General features: G+C 39.9%; 1 protein-coding gene across 1 annotated transcript; it reads right to left on the bottom strand.

The window, feature by feature from the left end:
- Positions 1-242: 242 nt before the first annotated feature.
- LOC104504934 (protein polybromo-1-like) lies at positions 243-12504 on the bottom strand (the record flags this gene model as incomplete). Its single annotated transcript, XM_010146556.1, has 10 exons — positions 243-334; positions 1778-1876; positions 4365-4450; positions 5626-5724; positions 6479-6547; positions 7089-7205; positions 8329-8472; positions 10793-10940; positions 11515-11612; positions 12349-12504. Coding segments are annotated over 10 exons (1108 nt in total), but the record flags the coding sequence as incomplete, so codon positions are not given.
- Between the last annotated feature and the right edge of the window lie 3842 nt (positions 12505-16346).

Below are 16346 nucleotides of genomic sequence, written 5' to 3'. Positions count from 1 at the left end.
AAACACACTAAATTTCAAAACATGCAAGCAAGTTTGGCCTACCCTATCTTACTGGCTATACATTTATAAATGCGTACTTAGAGGAAAGAGGGATTGGATTTAACAGAACTACATGGTGAGTTTGAAAACACTGCAAAATATTTTTGAAATACAGGTATTTGAATGTATCAAGAGTTCTATGGTTTTGCTTACTCCAAACATTTTAAGTAAAGAAAATAGAGAAACTGCATTTCAGTTCCTACCAGCCAAAGCTGCATCCTCATCACTTTCTGATCCATATTGCAATGCCATGGTTATTGCTGATAAACGATCCCCTTGGGCTGATCTTTTGTTACTATAAAAGAGAAAAAAAAATTTTAAAAGTGCAAAATTAAAAAAAGAAAAGGGTTATCATGTTAACCATTAACAGTCACCCAGAGTGTGCAAGTGAAGAAGTGAAGCTCATGACGGTTGGCTATACCATCAGGAATACAGATATGACTATGCAAGAAAAGACTGGAGCCCTTAACAAGAGAAACTGTTAATGACTCACGAGTCTGCCTCTATTTTGAGAGGTGGGCCATCAAACTGAAAAACTGGACACACCATCAGAAAGCTAGAGCCCAAGCTGTCTAACTTCCCTCCTATTTTGAATACCTTGGTATTAGAATTACTGGGAGAGAAGGAGGATGATAACAAGTCCCTTCTAATTAATAACGTTATTACTTAACGGGGACGTGCCTACATGCAGGAATTCAGCATGCTGTAAAGCTGTATACGCGATCACCTCTCATTCCCACCTCAGGCATTTTCAGCACACCGAGTGCCTGTGTGTGAAGCAGCTTCCTCTGCTTTCTAAATGGAATCAATCAGTTCCCAAAGACCTCTTCAGCACCCCTTTCACCCCAAACCTGGGGCACAACATTTCACACCTACACCGTAGGCCACGCCAGACAAGCTTTGCTTTTTTACTACGTCAGCTCTTTGGCCACCGCCAGCAATGGGCCTGTGGGGGTGAAGTGAAGACTGGGAAAAAGCAGATGGGTGGCTTAAAATGTCACCAACTCTGTACAAATGCTCAATCCCTTACGGGCCCTTGCAGCTGCTGCGCTAAACCATGGCTTCAGTGTATGCACACAGGGAGTAATACACACAGCCAGGAGCAGTACTCTCTCAGGACAGCAACCCACAGACTGTAGGCACGAGGCCTGTGCTAGGGACCAAAATTCTCAACTGATGACTAAAAGAACAAACCAGAAAGCCTCCAGAAATCCAGCCCACTCAGCAAGTTTGCTGTAAATGCACCCCAGATGCAACATGTTCTGTTTACACACTTCACTGGCTTCTACCATCCATCTCTTCATTAGGTAGTCTTACTTATTATTTCCTTTTAGTCTCCAAATACACTTTTTCTAGGTTTACAACACATTTCCATGTTATTTTCACCTGTTTCATTTTGCAATGAAGCTTAACATATTCTTCTTCAAAACGTTTCTAAGGAAATAATTGTTTACAGAGTGTTTCATGACAGGTGTTTTGAAATGTTACATATCAAAATCAAACATGGACAAGTAATTATGGCAAAATAACTGATTAAATCAGACTTAACAGTTATTTGGCTAAAATATATTTGAATCTCAGAAGTATTTAAGTCAATATTGAAAAGCGCTCAAAACAAACAAACCAACCAAAAAAAACCCCACCAACTAAACAACAAAAACAAACCCCGGCATTTTTAATTTTAGTATTTCCATATGATGACGACCCAACTTGTCCTCCAAGTCCACAATTTACTTACCGATAATATTTGTTAGAAGAATTTCTCTCATCACCAACACTGCCTTTACCCTGTGAGGAAGGACCTGTCAGCTTGGAAGCAGTCAAATTTGATGGAGTCCTTAAGGCAGAAGATACAAGCCAAAGAAAGGGGAAAAAAAGAGGCCCACCTTAGACCCAAGAAAAAGACACAGCAAGCATAAAGCTTTTTACAGAATTACTTTGATAGATCAGCCAAAAGGTCCAGAGACAGATATAAAAAGTTTTAAAGCTAAAAGTAAAGTAGCACTAAGACACATTTAGTGCCCCAGCATTAATAGTGATTTTTTTTTTTTTTTAAATAAAGTCAGAGGAAGGTAACATGTAGATTAATGATTGATAGCTATACACACAGCTCAGCCTACAATAGCAGTGAAAACAGCCAACAAAGTGTTCCTTAGCATCCAGATGAAGCAAATCATACAGATCCAGTCCTGGTTTATCAATACTTAACAAAATCACCGTCAAGTTGCTTGACAGGGCACATCGTCAAGCAACTTTATTTTGCCACTTCATTTAAGGGAGGACAGTTAAATGCACCAACAAAGCAATTTAGTACGACAAAGTATACAATGAACTCTGCGATAGAAAAGCATGATTTTTGACACAGATGCGACACGTCTGCAGAACTCAGGTTAGTAGCATTATGATGACTTTGAGCCTGATCCATCAATGACAAAGTAAATCAGATGCGAATTCAGATGAAAAATACAGTCAATTAACTTCAAATGAACGTCCAGGGGTATTTTCCCAAAATCAGCAACAGCTAAAGGAAATCCCCCTTTGAGACAATTAAGCAGTTAGGAATTTAAATAAAAAATAATGATTTTGTGATGCAGATTCAGCAGAGAGAGACAACTAAAAAAGCTTCAGTAAAAAAAAAGGCAACCAGTGAAATGCAGGGCAGCAGCTGAAAGGTTTGGGTTTCACCATACTTTTCTCTCACCCTGAATTGTTTTTGCGTTCAGCCCAATATTACCGTAGCCTGCTTCAGGCATTATAAGATTTCTTTTCTTGTCAAATTAGAGAAACTAAGATGGGAGCTGTCAGTTATTCCCATGTTCAGATTACTTCAGGATTTGCAAGTCTACTGAGAACACAATATATAAGAGAACATCTAGAATAAGGTAGCTGAGAAGTGGAAATTGGTTGGCAGTGCAAGAGAGGAATTCAACTAACAAATATCAGTGTGATTTATCTGCCATCCCTTCTTATGCAAACAGCTTTCTTTTGAAAAAAAAAAAAAAACAACAGGTAAGTCTCAAAATGAACAGGACACACATTTCTGACATCCTGAGCTTCATCAGTGGCCAACACAGTGAGAAAAATAAAATAAAATCACAAATTAAATAGAAAACTTCTACACCTATATGCAAGTCTAGTTACTGCAAAGCAAACACAACTCAGTGTCTGTGGAATCAAGGTCTTCTGGCACTACACATACTTTTAGGAAGGAAAATTATCAAAGTATGTGTCAGGAATTTCCCCCAACAGTATTTGGTTTTATTTTTTCATATGCTGTATGAATTATTCACCCAAACACAGGAAATATGCTAATGCTGAACAAATGAACCAGAAAAAAGCCATACATATGTTAAACGTTTCAAAGCACTAAATAGTAAAAATCAATCACGTAACTTCCATTTCTTTCACACATAATAACCCTAGCTGTAATATTGCCACCATCTACATATTTTTCAGACAACAAAGAAATTTAAACTGCCTTTCAGTGAAGTAGGGGAGCGCTATTGTTTCCAGTTGTACCACACAAACCTTTGCAGAAAACGACAACAGTTATTTTCCAACATCAAATACCAGTAAGAACCTCAAATATACAGAGTCCACCCTGTAAAGAGTTTGCTAACTCATTGGATAACCTGCCAGATGCTGCTTAATTTTTTTTGAGAAATGACACAGCTCATATTGACAAATAAATCTAATTGCATTCCAGATAAGAAATGTCTAAAATGCCTGCATGACTTCTCTGTGCATTACGGATTTTCACAGGAAGAAAACGCTGTTTCCTGAACAAACAGAGCTACTATCAGTGTTTTATACCTGGCCTGTTCAAGACCAAATCTACACTTCACTGATTAATAAGCCCAGGTCTTGAGTGTCCTGTGCCTCCCTTCAGAGCTAAAAATTGATTTTCAAGCAAGAGTTTATATAACATGGACTTCCCTCTAAATATCTTTTCCCCGAGGTCCAGTTCCTGTGTTTCTATCCCTATCCAGCATTTTCCATAAAGCAAAGCAGAACGAAGCACCTCGTTCTTCACCATTCCTTTTCTGTTCACTTATAAGCCCATGTGGAGGAAGTTTGCCATAGCTTAAGTTATGAAAGATCCACTGACACTCTTTTTCATAATCAGATACATCACACACATATTTCACCACAGAAGCACTGCAATGAGAAGATTCCTTCCAAAACTATTTTGATTGATAACTTTAAAAACAACAATGTACGAAGTTTCCAAGCAATTATTTCCCACTATACTCTCCCCAACAAAATTAAGGGAACATCTACAAAGGTTTTTATATAACCTATAAGAAGAATTCTATTTGCAGTACCTGATACGGAGACTTGACTTGGCCAACTCACTGTGTTCAATTTCAGCCTTTTTCATATTAAATATTTTTTTAATCGCATTTGCATCCTGTCAATTAAAAGAATTTTTGTGTTTAATATCGAAAGTGAAGAATGTTATAGTCAGGTCCACGTTATAGTCAGTTATGTTATAACAGAATGTTATAGTCAGTCCATCTATCCTAAAACAAAAATGACAGTGTTTTTACATTTAAATTTAAAATAATTTTGCATGAGAAATGAAGCATAGAACAAGGTCTGCCTGAAATACAGCCAGTGGCCTGTAAAAACTGATAAGAACAGCTGAGAAGCTTCAAGCTAATTTTTTGTCATACCCTTTGCATTAAAAAAAACCCTTTAAAATCTACAATTTGCAAACACACACAAATACCAGTTCAAATTAAACAGGCAAATGAGTTTCTGTGCCTTTGCAATCAGAAAGTTCCTACCATTACCAAGCTTTGCAACACTTGCTCTGCCTCATTCTACACCCATAGACTCAATACTGAGAGTAACAATTCACAAAATAGAGATTACAAGTTTTGTGCAAATTTGCAAGTGTGAGTAATGTCGCTGGCGCTGAAACAACAAACCAAACATAAGTGGAACTGGAAAAGTCCAAGAACCATTTACACAACAGTGTTACACACACACACACGGTCTCTCGCTACTAAACCCTTAAAAACCGAGCACACACAGGAATTCTTTACCACCAAAATTCCCATTTCCAGAGCACATGGAAACAGCAGTGTGATAATCTGTACACAAAATGCTGGTGAGCCTACTACAGAAAAGATAGAAGATGTAATCTGGTCACAAAAATATGGCTAAAAGGAACAGGATCTTCCAAAACTATGCCAAGGAGGCATGACTCCGATTTTGAAGCTTATGATGAAAACCCTAAATCTTTCCTGCAATCTGAAAGGATAACAGCTCAGTACCACTACTATCACTTCGACCAGTAGTTTCAGTCATTTCAACTTCAATCCCATGTACAAGGATCCTCCATTACAAAGTCATGTAAATCATACCCCAAGATAAAATTTCATTGGAAAAAATCATACATCTCAAGAAAAAAAAATTCCACATATCCCCATTATACTAAAAGCAATATAAAAAAAGGAAAAGCCACTAATAGATATTTTTTCAAAAAGTAAACTTTTTTAAAATGGGCCTTATGCTAAAGATTCACTTAAGGCTCAATCAGCACAGAAAGTAGTAAATAAAATCTGAACTGAAACTAACCTTGAATACTTGAGATCCAGGCTCATTGTAGGTTTTGGCATTCTTTGCCAGAAGATCTATATCCTTGGCCATTGCATGAATGCTTTTATAAGTTCCATTCTATACAACAAAAACCAGAACTGGTTAAAGTGGCAACCTTCAGACAGCATGAGAACTAAGTCAATAGTGAAAAGCAACGGGAATTCATATAGAACATTTGTAGAAAAACATGTTTATGAAGAGGACAGATAAGCATATGGAAAAAGTCATCAGAAAGAAAGAAACAAGTGCAAACTCCTTACAGAGCTTACAAATGCTAAGTAAAAGATTGAAAAAATACTTATTAGATTATTTTAATTTTGAAGGGTTCTGAGAAAATGTTATTTTACCTTTATTCTCTAGTTCAATGAGACTATGTGCTATCCCTCACTATTATACAAAATGCTAGAATTACAGAGCAGTATTTCAAATCACTGGAGAAGTAAGATGAAAAACACATCAGTGCAAAACATCTATTTATAGCACTAGAACAAAAGTAGGTGATGATAATGCACCACCAAGCTTCAATACTTCAGTGTTTTACATCAGCAGCACTTGCCAAGGAGCTACCTTAAACCATTAAACCCCAAGGAACGCAAGATACTCTGGCTCAATGCCAGCACACTACAGTGTTGTGGAAGATGCTTCATCTTCAACACAGCTGCTTCTGCAGCATTAACCCAGGACAGACCATTAAATCAGCATAGCATTTTAAATAGCAGGGGAAAAAACACATTACTTTTCCTACCGCCATAAACTTTGGCTTCTAACAATTTTAGAATGGTTACTGTTAAACAAGTCTATGCTCTGACACACTAATATGCTCACACTGTACCTGTATCCTTTGGGCAATAGTTTTAAGATCTATGGGCTCCTTTATTATTGCATAATAATCTGGATATTGCTGGAAAACAAAAATAATTTACGTGTTACTATAAACAGTCACAAAGCTTTTGTTCTACTAGCTCACAGAATCAGTTATCGGATGAACTGCAGATAAGAACAGTGTACACTTCATAAGCACAGCACTAGAGTTCAGTTGGGTGAGCCAGACCATAAGGCAGGCACAAGGAATTATAATTCATCAATAAACTGACATAAAGGAACAGTTCTGTCCAAAAGCCAAATATGTGGTGATGGTCTTCAGAGTATTTAATCTGCTGGTTAGACTTGTTACACCACACCCTGAAACAGAACACTGAAATCAGACATATTTAAGAAGATTAAAAACTCTGCACCCAAAAAACCCCAATTACCTAAACCAGCAGAACAGGGCAAGCCCCAGTTTGCAATGAAGGGCGGGAAGCTCTGAAAACAGCTGGAGTTTGGCGCTGATGAGACAGAACAACTGCATCCCAAGTGTGCCCATCACACCGTATATCATCAGCTACATAAATGTCCAGGTTTCCAACTTAGAACACCACCAGTATTATTAGAATACCCACCACTTTAGAAGGCAGTTTCTGAAACAGTTCACTTATGAGACGTCCCGACGGATTTGTGGCAACAGCTATAGCTTCAAGAAGCTGCTCAAGAATTTCCTTCAGGTAACCTGGAGATGACTAACATAAGGAGAGAAATCACCAGAAGTTTTAATAGCAGCCATAGTGGAGTGCTTCAGGTTGCACTGAAATATATGAATTTAGTTTGCAAAGACAGAAAAAGATCAGCTAGAAAACACGGATGCAACTTTTGAAAACATCGTTGTTTATGCATTTAGGTGAAATTAAAGTTCTCTCATGTGCTTCACATTTACACTGCAGACTGTCAGTGATGCGTTACTTACTGCTGGAGAAGACTTAGTTGTCAACATGAAAACATGCATCCCCACTTCACAAAAACCACACGAGTCCAAACTTCCTATCGCCTATCTGGCTTGTAAAACACTCCAGGAAGAGTTGCACTAAGTGAATGGGACAAGTGCTGGAAAACCATAGACTCACAGAATGGTTTGGGTTGGAAGGGACCTTAAAGATCATCTAGTTCCAACCCCCCTGCCATGGTCAGGGACACCTTCCACTAGACCAGGTTGCTCCAAGCCTCATCCAGCCTGACCTTGAACACTTCCAAGGATGGGGCATCCACAGCTTCTCTGGGCAACCTGTGCCAGTGCCTCACCATCCTCGCTGGGAAGAATTTCTTCCTGATATCCAATCTAAATGTCCCCACTTTCAATTTATACCCATTACCCCTTGTCCTGTCACTACAGGCCCTTGTAAAAGGTCACCCCAGCTTCCTTGTAGCCCCTTCAGGTACTGGAAGACTGCAATAAGGTCTGCCCAGAGCCTTCCCTTCTCCAGGCTGAACAAGCCCAACTCTCTCAGCCTGTCTCCATAGCAGAGGGGCTCCAGCCCTCTGAGTATCTTTGATGTCATTTGTCATGAAACTTGCTTGCATCAAACCCCAATGTTGGCATGACATCAAGCATCCGCCGTATTAGTTTCAACTCAACCAGAATCGTATTTTATTCAGATCAGAAAACCTCCTCACTTTATTTTGCTAGGCAAAAGTGAAACACAAACAATGCTGTGAAGTTATTAACCAACAAACTTGTATAAGAAATACCTTTTGGGGCATAATTCAGCTATGAAAAGACTTAATGCCTTTTCACATACAGAGGCCAATCTCCCTCCCAGAGTCAGCTGACATTCAGAGCCACAGCCTGCTCCACATGCCCACACTTACTAATTCAGAATTTGCGCCTTGATTGTCATGTCCGTCGTCATCTTCGTCCTCCTCCTCAGCATCCCCTTTTTGAACAAATTCATTTTTTGTGCGCAAATACAACTCCCATAATTTGCAGGCAGCTTTATATTCAGGAGAATCAGGCTGCAAAAACAAACCAAACGTTCTACTCAAAATTCAGATCATTCTTATCTGAAAGAATTTTATACATGATTAGTTGAAAGGTATTAAATGCATGAAATGAGTGAAATTCCTGCTTCAGTCGCTCTTCAGAGATGTTAAGAATCACAATAAGCACTGGACAAAAGTGCTTATTAGAAAATACAACCTCTGTCACTCCGAAGCACTTCAGTATTTCAGAAAAACTTAGCAATAAAATTACTTGGGTTGAGGCTTGGACAAGCCTATTAGAGGAGTCTGGAGAAATCATTAGGTTTTGTTGAAGCATAACACTACTGATATTTAAAATAGACTAAACATCAGCATGCCAGAAATGTGATTTAAGCCAATACTACTGCCACTGTGCGACTCTTAAAAATTAATCTCTACTGAAGAAGAATGCCAATAAACGTGTCAATGTCTCTGAAAGCACTGCAAGGATTTACATTCTGCATTAACCATGAAATTCCAAAGAGCCTGACAACATGCTACCACCTGGGTACACACCTAGGTATATTTTCTGGAAGAGCTGGAAGCATTAGTCAGCAAATTAAGTTTTGTAAATACAGAGTTGGTAGTGGCAGACGAGCATGTGCCTATTAACAGTACTAATTAAGAACATCACCCAAAAAAAAGACTGTTTTTCCACTCATGTATTTTTATTTCCTTTGCTCTGTCACTTAACCTGTATTGCACATATTCCTGCAGATATGTCACCTTATTACTGCTGATTACGCCCTTCGTACTTGTCTACCTCCGACAGCTTGTAATACAAATGAGAAAGCAACAGGAAAACTGTTCTTGAGCTTAATTTACTAAGCTTAAATATTCTCAAGACATTACAGCTGGCGTTTATTATGAGGAACACATTTAAAGGGTATTCTGCTCCACTAGCCTATTTCCTTCTACATGAAGGCGAGACGCTCAGAAGTGTAAGATTTCAACCAAAACACTAAAAAACCCCAAAGGTTTCTATTCTAATCTAGCATGGCCAATAAAACACCTGCTGTAATCAGGGCCCTGACAATGAATCAGCCAACCCTGGTTCATATGCATCACTGGGACCGCGTGGGTAAGGCAAAAGATGAAAGAAGAAGAGGTTATGTTTGTGCGCCGTACCTCCAGCTCACAACTCTTTCTCTGGAAGTGTCCACATTCCTTCATCCCAGAATGATGGCTACCTATTTCTGTTCTACATGCAAGATTTTTACAATACAGGCATAATTTTGAGTTGACTATTCTGTAGGCAAAGGCAGCACACATTCCGTAAAACCCTAATCATTCTTTCCTGCCATCGAGTCCTTCTCCCTCACGTAGAAACCATGAAAAAGCCTACGTTAATGGGCAAGTGCCTTGCAAAGCTTCAAGAGTACACAATGAATCTGGAAATCTTTGTACTTTTCCCACTGAAACCAGAATGTGCAAGCCCATTAATCCACAAACCTGACTGTTTTTCAAAAAGCTACACACGCACAAACCTAAACCAAATAAACATTGGTTTTCTGAATGCCACCTGGTTACGCTGATTGGGTTATTAAGCAGCTCTTTGGATCATCTCCAACATCAAAGAAATATGAAAGGTTAACATTTGGTGGTTTAAGATTTGCTGTACCATCTCAGTCACTACATACAACATCACTGTTTTATCTATTTAACAGAGCCTTCTACTAAATGAGATTAATCTGGTTTTTTTCCCCACTTCCTTAGGGCAACAGCAATAAAACCCATTACCAGCTCAAATAAAACACATACCCCGTTTGGAGGAATGGACACGGACAGGGGTTGCATCCTTGGTGAAATACATTGCCATACACACTCAGTCTATCATCACTGACCATGATAATCAACGTGCCTTTTTTTCATATTTTTAAGTGGCCAGTGGAAGAGAAAGACTCAACACTCCTCCTGTATGCTTACCATTATTTATAATCTCTTCCTTTTGGGAAAAAAAATGTCTTTTTCTTCATCAAAAGGTGACACAGTGTGTTGTGAAACGGGAAGGATTTGATAGAAAAGTATTTTTCTCAGTTTACATCCCTATTTTTCTTTCTACCTCTTTTGGAAAACTAAATGAAGACCCTCCCCACATTATTTTCGAGTTTTTAACAGAAAAAGTGCTGTAGTAGGATATCTTACAAAGATCTGGTCAACCTTACCAAAATATATACAAATAACTGCAATGTGTGCTGTTCTCTTACCAATAATAAAGAATGAACTGAAAAGTTTTTTGACCAAACCAAGGAAGAGTTTGAACATCTCTACGACTTTAACAATTAATTTTAACCTTTATATGTATTTTCCTCACCTTATAGTAAGCCTTCGCGTTGTTAAAGAGAAGCTGAAAATCAGCAGTCAGCACATTCACATCATCATACTCCTCCATCTTTAGCTTTTGCTGGATCTTCATTAAATCAATTGGCTGAGAAACCACTTCATAATAATCTGGCTGATTTCTGTTGCAACAGCAAAACCAGACATTATATTTCAAGCAGTAAAACCAAAACTACAGCACTAAAGTTTGTATGTCTCTATGACTAAATAAAACGAAGAAAGCTCCTACATATTGTGTTACAGCTAAAAGAGCTGGACAGTACCTGTAGGCTCACTCTACTACACGTTCTGTTTTCATCTTCAATTTTCTGAGCTTAAGATAAAATTCCATCTCTCACTTTATCTACTGCATTTTCAATGATCACGTCTATCAATCTTCCTAAGATATGCCCTTCGTATTACATTCCACCACTTATGTGGTACATTTTATAGTCAAAAGACATAGATGTTTTAGGCAGGTGCCACAAGAGACTTTTCAAATTAATTCAGTGTATCCTTTTTTGACTGAAAAAGGGCACCAATTTTAGCATGCCCCATTGAATAATTACATCAAATACTCAGATAAAACACTGGTGTGAAACTGTGACAAATTTAGCTTATATTTTTCACAGCTGTTGATGCTGAAGGATTCTTCAATATCCACTTATTCCCTGATTAAATCCCAGGTTCAAGGCTTAACCAGACTCATGATCTTACCTTCGCTTCGGTGCCCTAATGAAAAGCTCACAAAGGAGCCTGCCCTGTTCATCTTTGTAATCTCTGATGGTGTTGTAAAGTTCATGGCATACAGCAATCTAAAATTCAAGAACAATAAAGTAATGAAAAAGGAGAAAATCTTAAGGAGGTAACAAGTCAAAGCCTGCTTACAATGGGAAAGACAAGCTGCCAATCCACAGTGTGCTCTAAAGCAGAAATGTGAAGAAATTGGTTGATCTTGTACATTAGAACGATACCCAACAAGCACACCAGGTACTGCAGAATTTTAACTTTTCTTTTTTTGAACACAGGGAGCTTTCTTTCAATGCTAATTCCAAGTAAAACACCCAAAATGTAAATTAACTCAGTACAATTAATTCTCTTTTGAGTTATTGACATCTGAAATGACAACAGGGGTTCTTCTGCTCTGCAATTAATTAAAATTAGGCTGTTAACTCAAAGGCATAACAGAGACATGGTACACTTCAGCAATCACTGCCTGTGCTGTTTCCCACTTATCTCCCTCTGCATTTGCTATTCACACAGCTCTCAACTTCTGCACGTTATGATTTCAGCTCCTTCTCCAACATCCTTCCATCTGCTGAAATCAACAGCAAAAAAAAAAGAAAAGCAGCAAAAGAAAAATGGGAAAGAAAAGATGAAACTGGGGAGACAAGAACAAGCCAAAGCGGAATGAGATCCTAAACAAAGCTTAGCCAAGGCAGCAACAGATTCAGGGCCAGCATATATGCACCATCCGTTTTACAATGCAGCGTTTCCCAGACAGGGATACAGTATCCCCATGAAAAGAGTTGTGCATAATAAGGTACTAACGGGATCTACAGTCGGGAGATTGGAAAGTCTCCTCCTCTTTCTGCTTGGGCCTGGTATATTCGTGGAGTGGTGGCTGTCGTCAAAGTCTCCTCCGCTGACGCTGCTGGAAGGCGAGGTAGCTCTTCGCCTCTTGGAACCCATGGAATCCAACTTCTTCTATAATGAAGAGAGATGTTCTTAAACTCATGGCATTGCATCCAAACTCTGTGGTGAGAGCTAACTATGAAGCTAGCAATGCTTTAGGATGAGTCACGTACGTTTGTTACATACTACAGTTCAGTTAATCCCTATATCTAAACACCAGCTTTTTGAAAATTGACAGGAACAAAGGGAAATCAAAAGGGTCCTACAGTTTTACAGTCACTGATGGCAGCAATGTCAGAAAGCTCACAGTGATGATGATGAATTTAGTAGCTCTTACTAGGATGTGTTCTTAAACTACCTACATTTTGGTACCTCATCCTAAGCATGATAACTAAGCGAGAACTGCTGTTTTAAAGGGAAGACCTGTACAGACACAAGTGCTCGGTTATGGTGTAAAAGCATGTAATTCCATGTCAAATTAAAATAAACAACAACAACCACCAAACAGACAAAAAAACGCCACATGAGCAAATCAAATTATTTGAATTTTACTTTGTACTGAACAACACTGTCTTAGATTCAAGCCAAAAAAGGTCTGGGCCACGGTGTGACCTACCACCCTCACTCATGCAGGATGAATGGCTCAATCATCAGGAAGCAGAAAAAGCCACCTCCTTTTTAGCCATAGTTTTCCATTTATCAACAGAAACAGCGACAAATGAATAACCACCATCCAACAACTGTGGTGACTTACAGAACAAGTTGTTGGCTCTTCCCCAACTTCCAGTGACAGCGTCATAAAAATATCTTTATTTATAGCTCTCTCAAAGGCTGAAGACAAAATAAATCCATCTACCCCAGCCTACACCCATTTTCCAACCAAATCAAGGAATTTCTTCTGGGACGCACTCAGTTGCAAGGTATGGCAGCACAACATAACCACATTAGAGCATTCCTGTTAGAGACAGAATTCATTTCAAGCACACAAATGAGATGAATAAGGCAGGAATAATTAACGGAATAAGGAAAAGCAAAAGCCTTAAGGCAGACAAATGGAGAGAATGGGGCACATACAATCAAGAATTTACCAGATTTACCAGAGTACAACCAGCACCTCGGAAAGCCAGTCTCCTCATAGTGTCTGATGGCCAAGGACAGATACTGGGAGAAGGTAATACGCTAAGAGTGGCAAATCAGCAATGGTGTTAGTACAGTCAAAACTGGAAGAAAAAGGAAAGAGAGAGAGAAGAAAATTAAGGGTAGGTATAGACAGATTATTTAGTATTAATAATAAACACAGATAAGTAAAGAATAAAATCAAGGAATAAATTGCATCATTTCAGTGACAGAGAAAAAAGCAAGAAACAGAAGGTAACTTTTTTTATCCTAGCAGAAACGCTACGAAGTAATTTTGTACACAGAACGCTAGACATTTCTGTCATTGTTACAGTAAAAACACATTTCTCTCATGTTCCTGAATCCATATTGCGGATTTCACAGCCACTTGCAAGAGAGTGATTCATCAAGCAGAGCAGGGAGTAAACACAAGCGGTATCTGACCCGAGAGTAAAAAACCAGAAAGCAGTAAAACTTACAGAACACACAGTAGTACAGTGCTTATAACACTAAGAAAATAATTTTTAAGGTCAAGAAACATTTAATAGACTTTCCAGTGATGATGCACCTCCATCGACCTTCTGAATGGATTTTTGTCCGCATAAGTAAGTAACATTAAAGATACAGCCATACAGATTCACTGAAGATGTATCTGTTTCAATTCCCAAGCAGTCTCTAAGTCTTTTTTTTTTTCAGAAATTCCATGTGAAATCTACAGAACCACTCTATGGCAAAACGATTGCTTCTACTGAGTTCACAGCACTACTGTCTTCAATAAAACCCCAGAGAGATTGTTTTCCTGTTCAGTATCCCGGACACTTTTATAACACACACATACAGAGCATCTGTGTGCTTTATTAGCAGGCAATCCATCTCAGGGACAGACAACCAGCCTGTTGGTTTTGGCACTGCCTCCAACTTTTATCTGAGCGCTACAGTGTCAAATGGCTAACAGCAGGAAGGTGCTGATGGGGAGGCCGCTGGAAAACACAAGCTCTTAGTTGTGAAAGAAAGGCAGGAGGGACTACTGGAATCAATGATTTTCACCCAGGAACCCAAAAGTACACTCAGTCCAACCCCATCCTGAAATAAAGATCTGGGGAGCCCTCAACCAGTACCTGCCTGCAAAGCACATATAGACTTCTCAAGGGAGGGGATTCTGACCCTCTACTCTGCTCTTGTGAGACCCCACCTGGAGTGCTGCATCCAGCTGTGGAGCCCTCAACATCAGAAGGATATTGACTGGTTGGAGTGAGTCCAGAGGAGGCCACGGAGATGCTCCGAGGGCTGGATCCCCTCTGCTGTGGGGACAGGCTGAGAGAGTTGGGCTTGTTCAGCCTGGAGAAGAGAAGGCTCTGGGGAGACCTTATAGCACCTTCCAGTGCCTGAAGGGCCTACAAGGAAGCTGGGGGGGACTTTTTACAAGGGCCTGTAGTGACAGGACAAGGGGTAATGGGTTTAAATTGAAAGCGGGGAGGTTTAGATTAGATATCAGGAAGAAGTTATTCCCAGAGAGGGTGGTGAGGCACTGGGACAGGTTGCCCAGAGAAGCTGTGGATGCCCCCTCCCTGGAAGTGTCCAAGGCCAGGCTGGATGAGGCTTGGAGCAACCTGGTCTAGTGCAAGGGGTCCCTGCCCATGGCAGGGGGGGTGGAACTAGATGATCTTTAAGGTCCCTTCCAACCCAAACCATTCTGTGATTCTCCACATCCGTTATCTGAGGCACATGCGCTGCAGCTCTCAGCCATACGCAGATGCTGGAGTACACCTGCACAATGAAGAGACTTGGTCACGCTGTACGCAGGCTCTGCTAGTCACCAAGGAAGGTGCAAAGCACGTATCACCGTCTGAACAACACCGTGAATACTCGGCGAGTGAGCGGCTTATGCGAAACCACTACCGAATGTCAGGCTCCAAAATGCAAACTTCTCTCTAGCTCTCCATGCTCATAAACACAGATACTCCGACTGCACAGAAATGTATTTTATTTCACTGAAGAAGGTGTTTCCTCGACTTTCTTCTGCAATGCATCTGCTAGCTCACAAGACTCTCAACAGTCACACCAAGAATCTCCACTGCTACAAATAAGCCACTTTGGATGCAACAGGAGCTTGGGTGTCTTAATAATTGCTCACATGGCCCATAAAAATGTCACGTAACCACAGACATCTCTATAAGAAGTGCTTCAGCCATTGCTAATACACATGTCCACTGATACGTACGCAACGGATGGACTGCTTCTCCTGAAAGATGGACTACTGACCACCACGAGTATTACCCAGTCCAGCCTCATTAGATGAGCAGTTTGTATGCGCATCTGAGATAACATGCTTAAAATCAGCCAAGGAGGTTCTAGCACACGTTTCATTTTCTGCCTCCAAGTAGAGAAAAAGCTAAAAGTCAACAGATACCACAGAAAGTATTTTCTCGTTATCAGGATCTCCCATGCTTCAACAGAAATGCTAAGTAAATCGTGGTAAATTCAGCAAACGGAACAGGGGAGGGAAACAGCCCAAATTCCCTGATTACCGATCACACTGAAAGCAGCTACCACACAGGAAAAGGGGGCCAGCAGCAACCAGAGACTATAAAAGGGCGGAGTTGGTGAAGAAGTGAAAGGTAGCACACATCTTTTATCAACACACGTTTTAGCAAAACTAGGACAAGAAAAAAAGAGGCAAAACACGTAATTTCTCCAAACCGTCCCGCAGGCGGGCTCCTGCTCGCACCCAGCCCGGTTTACGAGGTGTTACCGTTGGTGGGAGGAGACAAAGAAAAACACCTTTTCGGGCACCGGAC

This window comes from Eurypyga helias, unplaced genomic scaffold, assembly GCF_000690775.1.
Source record: "Eurypyga helias isolate BGI_N326 unplaced genomic scaffold, ASM69077v1 Scaffold42792, whole genome shotgun sequence".
NCBI lineage: Eukaryota > Metazoa > Chordata > Aves > Eurypygiformes > Eurypygidae > Eurypyga > Eurypyga helias.
This window is presented reverse-complemented; position numbering and strand designations above follow the sequence as displayed.